General features: G+C 47.6%; 1 protein-coding gene across 5 annotated transcripts in view; it reads left to right on the plus strand.

Moving 5' to 3' along the window:
- Positions 1-8524, plus strand: part of Fhl1 (four and a half LIM domains 1) — a 61826-nt gene extending 53302 nt beyond the window's left edge. For 3 of the 5 annotated variants that reach the window (XM_059250833.1, XM_059250834.1, XM_059250832.1), the window contains 6 exons: positions 3060-3241; positions 4246-4420; positions 4982-5151; positions 5583-5769; positions 6377-6576; positions 7005-8524. In XM_059250833.1, coding sequence (XP_059106816.1) covers positions 3086-3241; positions 4246-4420; positions 4982-5151; positions 5583-5769; positions 6377-6576; positions 7005-7088 — 972 coding nt within the window. In that variant the 5' untranslated portion in view covers positions 3060-3085 and the 3' untranslated portion in view covers positions 7089-8524. The remainder of the gene's footprint in view (positions 1-3059; positions 3242-4245; positions 4421-4981; positions 5152-5582; positions 5770-6376; positions 6577-7004) is intronic. The other 2 variants (XM_059250835.1, XM_059250836.1) reach the window with 2 other exon arrangements.
- Positions 8525-13380: the final 4856 nt, after the last annotated feature.

A 13380-nucleotide genomic window follows, 5' to 3' on the forward strand; every position in this document is an offset into this window, starting at 1 on the left:
TCACAGTGTCAAAAGGTTGGAACCCCGCTCCTGGATACTTCTCTGTTCATTGGTGAGCTGTGAATTCTTTTGTCATTTGCATGCCTAGAAACTGAGCAGGTCACATTCTGTAGGTGTGGGACTTAGCAGTGAAGAACATGGACTGGCTCTGAAAATTCCTGCTTTTAAAGTGAGGAAGGCTTGGCACATACCTCTCTGGTATTAGAAACCATAGTGTAACTCTCCTTTTCTGGAAAACCTCTAGATACCAGCTAGCCATAGTGGCTCATGCCTATAAAAATTTTAACAGTTAAGAGGTCAAAGTAGAAGGTTGACCACAAGTTCAAGACCAGCCCTGGACTACAGAATTAGACTTTGTCTCAAAGAAAAGCCAAAACAAAGCTCCTGGATACCCAGAAAGAGAGTTTGCTGTGTTTTCTAACATTTTTTCTTTTTGTATGACCCAGCACACTATAAAATTAGAGCTCAGCGATACCAAAAGCAGGGCTCCTTTTAGGTGCAAATCAGTGCACTTCTTGAGTATAGAAATATTTAGAATCCACTAATGCTTTTCTAGACTTTGAAAGAGTTGATAGTAAAAAGAAAGAACTCAGTAAGGGAGAATGACTGCTTTTCAAATATGGCCCAAGATGATAGGGTCTGAAGGGCTGATTCCATTAGGGTTGGTGTGCTGCACAGATTGGTTCCTTGCCATTGGTTCTTAGGAACCACTGATCATTTGAGTTCCTTGTAGTTATTCTTTCATTTTACTTATTTTGTGGTACCAAGGGTTAAAACCAGGGCTTCGTGTGTGTTACACAAGGATCCTGCCCCTAAGCTGTATTCTCAGCCTTTTGAAACTTAAAAAAAAAATAAATCATGAGATGACAGTTTCATTACATCGTGTAGGCTAGCTTTGAACTCATTCTGTCGTGCAAACAGGCGTTGGACCTGTGGTCCTTCTCTATCAGTCTCCTGAGTAGCAAGGGTCACAAGTCTGTACCACCAGGCTGACATGGTATATACCCTTACTAAAGAATCACTTGGTTTCTCAGATCAGCCCTTAGCAAGAAAACAAGAGTCTTGTATGAGGTGGAAGAGACCAGCTAGAACAAATGGAGAGTGATTTTCCATAGGCTCCAGGTACTCATGCCTGTAGGCGACAGGAAGTTGAACAGATGCCTCACAGTAACTTAGTAACTCGGGGAGATAGGCCTGGCTTCCTTGTGTGTATGCACTGTGTATTTAACCTAGGCACACAAGGGAACCTCCCTGGTATTCTTCCCTATTGACCTGACGGTGATCGAACTGTGCTCGGCAACTGTTGTACAGAAACATGGCTTATTCGCTCCCGGGTCAGCTCTTTGAGACGAGGGGCCTGGAGGTGGGAGTGTAAAGCAGTGGGCATTGTGTGTGTTCCCTGGCTTCCTTTCCCTTGGTGAGTGACAGGCCGCAGGGACTGACTGACAGGGGTCTGAGTGAGAGTTTATCAGCCTCTGGCCAAGCCGCCCAGGCGGGTTCCCAGACAAAGGGTGTGGTTTCCTTAGCTCACTCTCTGCTATTTGGTTGCCTATGGCAACAAGATCCAAACAACTTGGACATGTGGTTGTATTTAAAAAAAAGCCTTGGGAATGGAAGCCGGAGCAGGAGTTTGGGGCCGTCCACTTGGTGGAAGAGCTGCCGTGAGTAGAGGGTACCTGCTCCTTTCTTCCCCACTCCGCTAAATTACATGCTGGACGACTAGTCGAGGTCAGACAGTCACAGTTCTTGGATTCCTAGCATAAATTAAATAATTGCTGTCTATCTAGTCATGTAAATTCCTTGTTTTAAGTGGGAGAGGAGCAATTAGCACATGTGTAAAGAAATTGGGAACTAATAGAAACCCGAATTCGGTGCCTGCCTGGTGGCAGGAGTCTCTGAAAAATGACTTACTTGGCGGAGGGGCTACGGAAAAGCTAGCAAGGCTCTGGGTCTTGGCAGGCCTGTTCTGTATGGTTATCTAGGGCCACAGCTGGGGTGAGGGTGGGGAGCAGAGGGAGTTGGTGCATGCGAAGGGGATGGAGAGAGGAGGGTCTTGAAATGATTAGTTTAACCCTTCGCAAAAGTCAGTTTTCCAGATTATACTTGAAACTTTTGAGAATATGCTAAAAGGTAACACTTGAGTGAATAGCAGTAATCATTGCTTTGACCTGAGAAAGATTTGATTTTGATTCTTCATAAAACTGCACCTCACTGTGGCAAATAATTCATAATTGCAAATGTACCTGTGCCAGGCAAGAATGCCACTCTGTAGCCCTGTTGTCCAGGCCTCAGCTATCAATAAAGTGTCTGGGACAAAACTTTTTGGGATCTCTTTGAGGAATGAAACTGCTTCTGCTGTGTTTCAAGTCCACTTTAACATTTGAAACAAGTTTGTGAGGGCCGCAGATGTGCCTGGTGGTAAGGACTTAGCTGTTCAATTTCTGTTCTGATTAATAGAACTGTGTAGATGGCAGGGAAGTGGGACCACCAGGAAATACCCCCCACCCCCCACCTCCTGCGAAGGTGACATGGTGTGAGGTGAAAGCTAGCAGGGAGGCTTCTGGTCCAGGAGCAGTGGGCCCAGCCCTGCTGTGCCCTCCTCCTTTTGAATTGTCTGTGCTAGCCAATAGGGCAGCACACGGACCAGTGCTGTGGTGCCCAGGTACACCTGCCTTCCCAGTGGTCTTCTCCCTTTTCCTGTCCCACCTCACCTTTCTGTTCCCCTCTCCATTCCTGGTCACTGTTTAACAATGGATGAATCTCCCAGAATCCCCGTGTGGTGACATTAGCATAAGTACTGGTCTACTTGTCCTCCTTAGTGTCCTCTGTGAGTCAGCATAGCTGACATGTCCCCAGGGAGTCACTGGCCCTTGACGTGTGGCACTTAGACTTCAAATCAGAGGTATTTTCTTCCTGGGAGCCCCAGTGAAGTATCAGTTGCCGTGGCACTTGGTAACTAGCCAGGCTTAAGTGGAAGCTGGGCCCCGAGGACTCAGAGTTTTCCTAGCTACCCTTGTAGTTCCCCCTTGCTCATTTCTTCTGCTTGCTTGCCTCCACAGGTCCCTCCAGCTATAAGGTGGGCACCATGTCTGAGAAGTTCGACTGTCACTACTGCAGGGACCCCCTGCAGGGGAAGAAGTATGTGCAGAAGGATGGCCACCATTGCTGCCTGAAGTGCTTTGACAAGTTCTGCGCCAACACCTGCGTGGAGTGCCGCAAGCCCATAAGTGCTGACGCCAAGGTAGCTTTGCTTCCTGAGGGGGAGCGGGGCAGGCTGGGCTTCATGCACTTTCTTGCAGCCTTGTCAGCGACACCGCCATTTTGAGTTTTCATCACAGCAGCCTTAAGTACTTGAGACAGGCTCTCTGCTTCCCAGGGTACTTCTGATACCCCTAGCTTAAAAAAGGAATAACATGGGCCTTGGACTAGATGGTCCACTAAGGCCTTTGTCAGCTCTTGCGTTATACAGGTTGAATGGTTTTTATCTGAAGTGCTTGGCAACAGAAGTGTTTGAGTTTGGATTTTCTTATTTTATAATTCTTCCACATATTTAATGAAAGATCTTGAGAATGATACCCAAGTCTAAACACAAAATTTATTCACATTCTGCTTATCCTCTGTGTACATAGCCTGAAGGTGATTTTGTACAGTGTTTTTATTTTTTAGTTAAATATAATTATATCATTTTCTCCTTTCCTCCTTCCAACCCCTTTTGGGCATTCTCCAGCCCCCGCACTCTTTTTCTCAAATTCATGACCTCTGGCCTCCTTTTCTTTTATTGTTGTTACTTTTTTCAAGTAATTGTGTGTGGAATGACATTTATGTGCTGTAGCTAAAGGTACTGGCAGGGTCTTGTTTTCCCCAGGGACACAGGATAAACTATGTGTTGTGCTTTGACATTGTGACTGTGACCCAGCACATGAGACCAGATGTGCTTTTCTTCTGTGGGATCTGTTAACCCTCAAAAAGCTTCAGATTTTGGAGCGTTTTGGATTTCAGATTTGTGATGAGGGTTCTCCTACCTCTCCTCTTATGTCCTTTGGGAACTATGAGGCTTTCGTCTCCACTACAGTATTCTTCCTGTTACTCCTAAAAGCACTCACCACAGGGCATCCCCACATGGAAGGGGCTGACATCTGAGTGAGTAGTTACCTGGCCCTGGAGAACCTGGTATCTGATGGTAAGGCTCCTGCCGCTGCCCCCAGTGCCCCTCACAGTGGCCACCCTGCTCTGCTTGATGTCCAGGAGGTGCACTATAAGAATCGCTACTGGCACGACACCTGCTTCCGTTGTGCCAAGTGCCTTCACCCCTTGGCCAGCGAGACCTTTGTGTCCAAGGATGGCAAGATCCTGTGCAACAAATGCGCCACTCGGGAGGACTCCCCCAGGTGCAAAGGGTGCTTCAAGGCCATTGTGGCAGGTACTGGCCCCTTCCCACCCTGAGGGCAGACATGATGTGTGCTTGCTTGTCATGGTGGGGCTAACATTGCTGTGAGCTGCTTTGAGATTTTAGCATATGTATGTACACATATACATACACGTCTATATGCGTACATATATATGCTCGCACACACGCACACACTCGGAGACTAAAGAACACTGGCGAGAGCAGTCTGTGCCAAGAGAATGAAGTGAAAAGTATGTAGCGTTTTCTCCTTTGGGTGTAGTAAGTGATCGATGCATGCTTCTTCCTCTGGCATTTTGGGGTTAGGTAGCCCCCTAGTGAAACTCTAAGTCATTGCAGGGGTGGAGGTGGGGGGTGGGTGCTCAGGTACTTCCTCCTCAATAGTACTGCCAGGATCCCCACCTGTAACAGAAGCCTGGGTTGGCATGATTGCAAGTAACACACAGGGATAGGTTGAGGGAGGCCACCGACTGCAGGGCCTGCATCCCCTCACCTCTGGGGTGGGCTGGGGAGCTGAGTGGATGCAGCCCCCTGCAGAGCCTGTCAGTGGGGCTATTGGATTGCTTCCCTTTGCAGGAGACCAGAACGTGGAGTACAAGGGCACCATCTGGCATAAAGACTGCTTCACCTGCAGCAACTGCAAGCAAGTCATTGGGACCGGAAGCTTCTTCCCTAAAGGGGAGGACTTCTACTGTGTGACTTGCCATGAGACCAAGTTCGCCAAGCATTGCGTGAAATGCAACAAGGTATGTTGTGGTAATTGTGCATTGAGTGTCGTTCCCTAGTGTTTGACAGTTTGCAGAGCTCTTGCACACGCACACTATCTCATTCCATCCTCATGATAGCCCTGTGACGTAGGAATTATTGTGTCCATTTTACAGACGAGGAGCCTGGGGTTAGAAAGCATTGCCACAGCTCTTTCTGGCTGTCAGTGTATGTGCCCCTCCATTCTGAGCCGGGCAGCCCTGACTCTGGAGGCCTGCCTCCTCCACTTCATTGGCTTCTGAAGAGGCTCACCATCTCTAGGCCTTGGTGTCTTCATCTGTAAATTGGGGATAATAATAGCACCTGCCTCCCATGGCTGTAATGGCGATGAAATGAGATACTGTAGACCAAAGCACCCAGCACAGTGCCTGGTTGTTGAATCTGAATCCCGGTGCTACACTCCCTGGTCTAGGCCATCACATCTGGAGGAATCACTTACCAGGATCAGCCCTGGCATGCCGAGTGCTTTGTGTGTGTTACCTGCTCTAAGAAGCTGGCTGGGCAGCGTTTCACCGCTGTGGAGGACCAGTATTACTGCGTGGATTGCTACAAGAGCTTTGTGGCCAAGAAGTGTGCTGGATGCAAGAACCCCATCACTGGTAGGCTAAAGAGTCCTTGCTAAGTCTGCCAGGCTAGGTTTTGTGCATGGTAACCATCTCTCATTTCCTGGCGTCGGTTTCATCCACAAAAGGCCCCCAGATAATGCCCATCTGCCCCTACCATTGTGGCCCCAAAGGGCCCCCCCAAGTAGTTTGGATTATCTCCCAGGCCAGGTTAACCTTGCAATGCAGAACACTTCCTGACTACTGTTGACCAACTAACCATGCCAGTTTACAAGCCTGAGAGCAAGGCACTGCACAGGGGTGAAATGGGGGGGGGCAAGGACAAGGGGTGGGAGGGGCTGGTGGCGGGAGAGCGAGGAGAGGGAGGGAGGGAAAGGAGGGAATGGGGAGGGCTAGGGAGTCTGGAAAGCTAAAACCTGGCATTATACCACCCCATAGTGGAAGGCTAGTGCAGAGGGGCCTGCTAGCAGGGTCATTTTTATTTATTTTTAATCTTTTTGTGATCAGAAGCAAAGCTAATCACTTCATTCCTCATCTTGCGGCCGCGATCCACGTGCCCTGAGCCCTTTCCCTTGCCTCCAATTTTCCCATCTCCCCGGGGAGCCTTGAAATGTACATTTGAGAAGACTTTTGCCATCCTCAGGGAAAAGGACTGTGTCAAGAGTGAGCCACCCAGTCTCTAAAGCTAGGAAGCCCCCAGTGTGCCACGGGAAACGCTTGCCTCTCACCCTGTTTCCCAGCGCCAACCTCCGGGGCAGGCATCCGGGTGGAGAGAGGACTTGTCCCTCGTGGGTGGTGGTTCTTTATAGAAAAAATCGAAGCTTAGCAGCTCCTCGAGGCCCGGTAAGTGCACACCCCACAAACAGCCCAAGTTTGCCTCCTGGTGGCCACTTTGATGCCATGGCCCTGACTTTAAAAGACACTGGTTATGCTGGGAGGTCGGTGCGCGTCACAGAGCTATAGTGGTGGTGGCATGGGAACAGGGGTTCTTGAAATCAGGGAAGCCATTGGCTGAGCTCTGGCATCTTTTCAGGTCCTTGACAGCCATAGAAGGGTTGCTGCGGCGCGGGGGACAGTGGCGGCGCGGGGGACAGTGCGCGGTGGGAGACAGTGCGCGGTCGGTCGAGTAGAGGGGAGCAGAGAGCCGGGCAGACACTGACTGTGTGCCTGTCGGCTCTATGATCGGGCAAGTTGTCATTTTATCTCTGACTCCTGGCTTCCTCATCAGTCTTCATTCAGCTGTCTCTCTGTTTTCTTGTGCTTTTCCACAGGGTTTGGTAAAGGCTCCAGTGTGGTGGCCTATGAAGGACAATCCTGGCACGACTACTGCTTCCACTGCAAAAAATGCTCCGTGAATCTGGCCAACAAGCGCTTTGTGTTTCATAATGAGCAGGTGTATTGCCCTGACTGTGCCAAAAAGCTGTAACTTGACAGGGGCTCCTGTCCTGTAAAATGCTTTGTGTCCTTTGCTCACTCCCTCTGTACCATCCATAGGGGAGGAGTGGGTTTTCACCTCTTTAAAGTTGCTCCTTCTGTCTTTTCTCCCATTTTACAGTATTAATCAACCAAGGGCACACAGTGATCATATTAGAAATTAGCAAAGAGCAACCTTGCAGCAAAAATAATTTCTCTGTTGCTGCAGTGGAAAAACAAAAAACAAAAAAACAAAAAAACAAAAAACAAACAAAAAAAAACTTAGATTGACTCTTCTGCATGTTTCTCATAGAGCAGAAAAGTGCTAACCATGTAGCCACTTGATGATGTAAGCAAGAAGCATAGGTGATAAGGCTCCCACTGAGATGCCTTCCAGGGCTCATCTGGGACCCACTGTGCGGTCACATGACTGATGTGCAAGAGTTGTAGCGGCTGCTCCAGCTCCCTGCTCACCTTAGTCTGTGGGCAGTAAAGAACTTGCCAGAATGCATGGTTGAACTTCATCAGAACTCTGACCTTCCTTCTGTTCTTTTGTGCTTTCACATGACTAACACAAATTTCCAGAAAATTAACATTTTGAACTTAGCTGTAATTCTTAACTGACTTTTCCCCATACTAACGTTTGATTCCCCCACGTGGCGTGTTCTCTGAGTGTTCCTACTTTAAAGCCTGGAGCACACAGGTGGTTTGGAAAGTCTAAGAAGATCTGAGAAACAAGCTTGTTTCAGAACAACATCGTCACAGTGACTACTTCTGGAAGCTTAACAAAACTAACCCTCCTGTTCTTTTTAATTTTTTTTAAAAAATTGTTTTGTTTTAATTAATAGTAAAAATAGTTTATGGGTTTGGAAACTTGCATGACAGTATTTGAGCCTCCTCAGACGTTCCTGCAGTTTTGAGATTCATCCTATAAAGAGACAAAAACTCTAGAGGGCCAGCTGAGCAGGCACAGGGCTGTCGTCAACAAGAATAGAACATTTCAAAATCGGGACAAGTTGAATCCCTTGTAACAGAGTTGTCTGCTCTTTGTCTGTGTTCAAGACTGCAAAGTCCTTTATCTTGTGATTCTTAGAACTTTCCCTCAAGAGTTTAACAGGTCTCGGGGGAAGTTGGGGGTGGTTTCCCACCTCCTGCTTCTCTGAAATGCAGGATACCTACCTACTTAACTGTATTCTCCATTATGATATTACATATATAAAGAGACAATATCAAAGTAAACATGTAATGAAAATACAGATTCATATATTACTGTAGCAGTGGTTGTAGATGCCGACACCTCATTTCCACATGTTGTCGTTAGCTGTTTCCATCTAACGTTTCAGTGTATCCTTACGAAAATAAAGCAGCATAGAAAGAACACGTCTCTTGTCCTTTTCATTCTGCCCAGAGGAAGCACATGAATATAATGTGCTGCTACCCCAGAAACTCGGGGACCTTGTTCCTGACATCAAGATATACTCAGTTCAGGCCGGGCGGTGGTGGCGCACGCCTTTAATCCCAGCACTTCGGGAGGCAGAGGCAGGCGGATCTCTGTGAGTTCAAGGCCAGCCTGGGCTACAGAGTGAGTTCCAGGACAGGCGCAAAGTTGCACAGAGAAACCCTGTCTCGAAGAAAAAAAAAAAAAGACATACTCAGTTCAATGCTATACACAAACCTGTTGCACTGCTCTGGTCCAGTTTAAAAAAAAAAAAAACCAGTCTCAAAGTGTTGCCCAGATTTCCACATTCCACAAAAGGCAAGAACTGATGGTTCTTACTGGGACAGGATAGCACAGGCGGGGAGCATCCCCGATGAGTCCACTTGAGAAGGAATCGAGGTTTTTCCTCCCTTCCTTCCTTTCCCTTTGTTCCTCTAGAGCCTGGGATCCGTGTGCTGTTGTAGCTTCATCACCTGCCCTTCCTGCCTGCATCCTCCCTGTGCTTGGGGCATATGTCTCCTGTTGGGAGACTGGGGAGAGCAGAGGGAGAGGCTGGCTCGGTATCGTGTGCATGTGTGGTTGGAATGCCTGAAGCTCATACCCATCCACCCTCCCCCTACCCTGGGGGTGATTTTAAGAGGGCCCAAGGGGTCAACAGCAATGGCAGTGGCAGTGGGTGACTGCTGTGCTCCCTTCCTGTGCCCAGTCCTTCCTCCCATAGGATGCTCTAAAAACCTTGGGGTAACTTTGATAAGCTACACTTCAGCTAAAGGTGGGTTGGAGGGGTGGCAGGGTTAGGCTTTCACAAGCCCCACTCTAGCAAAGTAAAAATTGGTCCTCTTTGGTGGGTGTCAGACTGTTGAGAAATCCTGGGATCGGAATGGTCTCTCTTCTTCAACTGAAGCATTTGCCGTCTGAGAAGGGTTGAGACCTGTCAGAATCCACCTCAAGACACTTGTCCGTTGTGCTGCAGACTGAACCCAGACCTCTTAATGATCATGAAGAGTGTGGAACGTCCCCCTGGGTGTGTCTCTTTTTAGAGAGGTTACCTGTGGAAGCCCCCCTAAACCACTGAAAGAGCCTATCTGGGTTTCTGAGGCCCCGCCTCTGCACCATGCCGGCATCCTCCACCTCTGTGAGCTCTGCTTTTCTTGCTCTCAGCCTCGCCGTTCTGCTCAGCACCCCTTCCCTTCCCAGAGTTCCAAACCCCCCTCCCCAGCATGAGGTGTGTGGCCTCCAGTCCGGTGGCCACTCGGTCTCTTCTCAGCTTCATGTCCCTCAAGTCTTCGCTGACTCCGGCTTCTATCACTTCAGCCGTTCTTTCATGGCCTCAGCTCTGTCACCCCTCCTGTGCTTCCACTGCGCTGGAAAAACGTTAGCTGGTGTCCTGACTTGTGCTGAAGAAGAGCCACATGGCCTAAAATGCCCAGAACCACCTCTACCACTTGCTCCAGCCTGCAATAGTCACTTCCACCCCCAACCCCCCCAAAAAAAACGCCCTGCCTTCCTTACCCAAGAAACAGGCCCACCAGGCATGTCTCTGCAGCTGTTTGCCCTCAACACTGATCTTTAGAAGCAAACACGTCCTTCACACTGGGTCTAATCTCAACCAATGCTGGGCCCATTTTCCAGGTGAGAAAAGCCCAAGTTCAGAGAGATTAAGCTTGCCTAAAAGTTACACAGCTCATTGGAGAGAGGCCATTGTGGGCATACTACTAGTATGCCAATCACGACTGCACTGTCACAGAAATGGACATATCAATAAGGAAATTCATCAGGATACCCACTACTTTAGAAGACACCTATTTATTGCATGACAGGGCTCAAGAAGAATGGGGTTACATATCTAGTTACTACACTGTCAGCAGAGAGGCATCACAAGGGCAAGAACATAGCAACCTATTGCAAACAGGGTGATGACTGAAGCCAGGTTGCCTGGGTTCAAATCCTGGGCAAGTGATGACTCACTAAGCTTATTTCTCACTTAAAATGAGATAGAATGGCTCGTTTCAAAATCGTATGCATATGATAGGATCATAGGAGAGCTTAGTGGGGGACTGGTATCACGTTAATATGCAATCGGTGTTAGCAAGGACTCTGTCTGCAGCACCAGATACTGCTTTGGTGTCTTTGACCTACTCTACAAGTCACACGATACCACTCATGAAGCGTGTGGAGGGTTGATCCAAGTCAGACAGACTCGGATTTGGACACTAGTGCCACCACTTTCTAGGCGGGTGATCGAAATACATATCAGTGTCTGTGTACTGCCATGTTGTTTTAGGTAGAAATACCCACACGTGCCTCCCAGAGATGCTGTGAAGACTGCCCAGTTTGGCCTCCCTAGGATCTGGCACTTTGTACATGGATACCAGACTTCAATGGCCTCAGTGCAGCTGGGGAAGTCAGGAAGAGTGGCTAGGGCCTATGGGGAAACAGGAATGCTGGGAACGGAGACCTGGCTGCTGCTTTGACTAATTGGGGAAGACACTGAGAGTGAGCATTGACCTTTGGCACTAGCTACTCCTATGTCTCAACACCCTAGCTCTAGCCACAGAGGGTGGCCTTTAGGAATGAAAACGCCCAGGGATTGCAGTAAGGGTCCCTTTGCCTGATAAAGAGGTCCCAGAGGGGAGGCAGCATGTGACCACACCTAGCCAACTGGCAGCTTCTTCAGCTGGGGTTCCAGTCTTTGGAGTCCTCTGTAGGATTCCTTGCAGTACCCATGCTGTACTTCTGGGGAGTCTGGGCACTGAGCCTGTTCAAAGCATCATGCTACATGTTGTGGTCATGGTAACAAGGGCACAGGAAGTGCCCTGCACTGAAGAATCTGTGTCCCTTAGGGGACAAGACATAATAATAATAGGAAGGACAATGTGAAGAAGCTAACACATGAAGAGTGGTCTTACAAAGTCTTAGCACCTTGGAGCTGTGAACAGAACACAGTGGTTCCCACAGGTGGATTGATAGGACCTGGTGCTGATAGGAATGAGAGATGTCCAGATTGTGCTGATTCAAATATACATAGAAAATGCTAGAATGTTGGCAAGGTATTTGTCACCAAGCCAGATGGCCTGACTTTGATTCCCAGCCCCCACATGGTGAAAGAACTGCAATTTATCTTCTGACCTACGTCTACATGCATGCTATGAGACACCCACCACCAACCACACAAAATAAATACATGTAAAAAAAAAAAGAAAGAAAAAGCTCTAGAATATTAAGCAAGGAATGGTTGCCACAGTCTTATAAACATCAGATCACAAAGACGAGGGATAAATAAGGGCCTAGCTGTATTAAAAGCAAATATAAGTGAGGTAAAGCATGACTAACAGATTGAATTAACTGATGGATTTGTTCACTGAGAATTTCTATCTTCCAGCTTGAGTCACCTAGAGTGCTAGGATTACAAGCATTGTGCTACAAGGCCTGCACAAACCATATTTTAATATGAGAACCTTGGAGCCAGGTGGTGGTGGTGCACACTTTTAATCCCAGCACTTGGGAGGCGGAGGCAGGTGAATCTCTTCGAGTTCAAGGCCAGCCTAGTCTACACAGTGAGTTGTAGGACCACCAGGGCTACATAGAGAAACCCTGTTTGAAAAATCTTGAAAAATAAAACAAAACAAAACAAAACATTAGAACCTTGGGCCAGTAAGATGGTTCATTGGGTAGAGCACTTGCTATGCAAACCCGATAATCCGAGTTTGATCCTTGGAACACATGTAAAGGTGGAAGGTGGGAGAGAACTGACTCCCGAAAGTTGTTCACTGACCTCCACAAACACACTGTAGCATGCATGTTCCCACACTCAACGATGATGATGATGATGATGGAAGCCAAAAATTATGCAGGCATGTCAGGACATATGTCAGGCATGTTACAGTAATGCCACGAAGAAATGTGTACATTAAGAGCATCCAAACTGCCTCACATTTATAAAGAAAATAAAGGGGGAAAAGTTACAAGTTGGGGAGATGGCTCAGTTGGTAAAGTGTTTGCCTCTTAAGCATAAGACCTGAATTTGATCCAAAGCTCCCACATAAAACCTTGGGATGTGGTACTCATACTGGTAACTTTGGTGCTAGGGAGGTGGAGACAAGACTAGCCTAATCAGTAAGCCTCAGGTCTCAATGAGGTCTCAAAAAATAAAGTGAAGGCTCCCGAGGAATGACACGAGACTGATCTCTGGCTTCCATTAGCATATACATATATGTGTGCATACCTCACACTCATATGTGTACACACGTGGACATACATATGTCCCCCATAACATTTGCAAAAAAATGTTTTCATCAGAGAGAAATACCAAATCTAAGGGTTAAAAGGCCCAGGGGAGGAGGGAATGGGTTTCTTTGAAGAGAATGTTTTAAAACAAGACAGTGGGGATGGTTACACAACCTTGTACCTACATACTTGTGTTAAAATGGTGATTTCTAACTGGGTGAAATGGCTCATACCTGCAACTACATGGGAGGCTGAGTCAGAAGGCAGCTTGAATTCACAAGTTCATGACCAAACTGGGGAACACAGCAAGATCCAGACTCACTCACTAACTAACAAATAAATAAACAATAGCAGAATGTAATTAATACATGATTATTACATTATTTACTGTAGTGACAAGGAAAAAAACAAAACAAAAAGCCTACTTTAACAATGGATCAGCTATAACAGCTCAGGCGGCAAAGAATAAAGACTGGTTCTGCTGGACTGTGATGACACATGCCTTTAATCCCAGCACTTTGGAGGCAGAGGCAGGTGATGTCTGTGAGTTCGAGGCCAGTCTGGTCTAT

The sequence above is a fragment of the Peromyscus eremicus genome, chromosome X (genome assembly GCF_949786415.1).
Source record: "Peromyscus eremicus chromosome X, PerEre_H2_v1, whole genome shotgun sequence".
NCBI lineage: Eukaryota > Metazoa > Chordata > Mammalia > Rodentia > Cricetidae > Peromyscus > Peromyscus eremicus.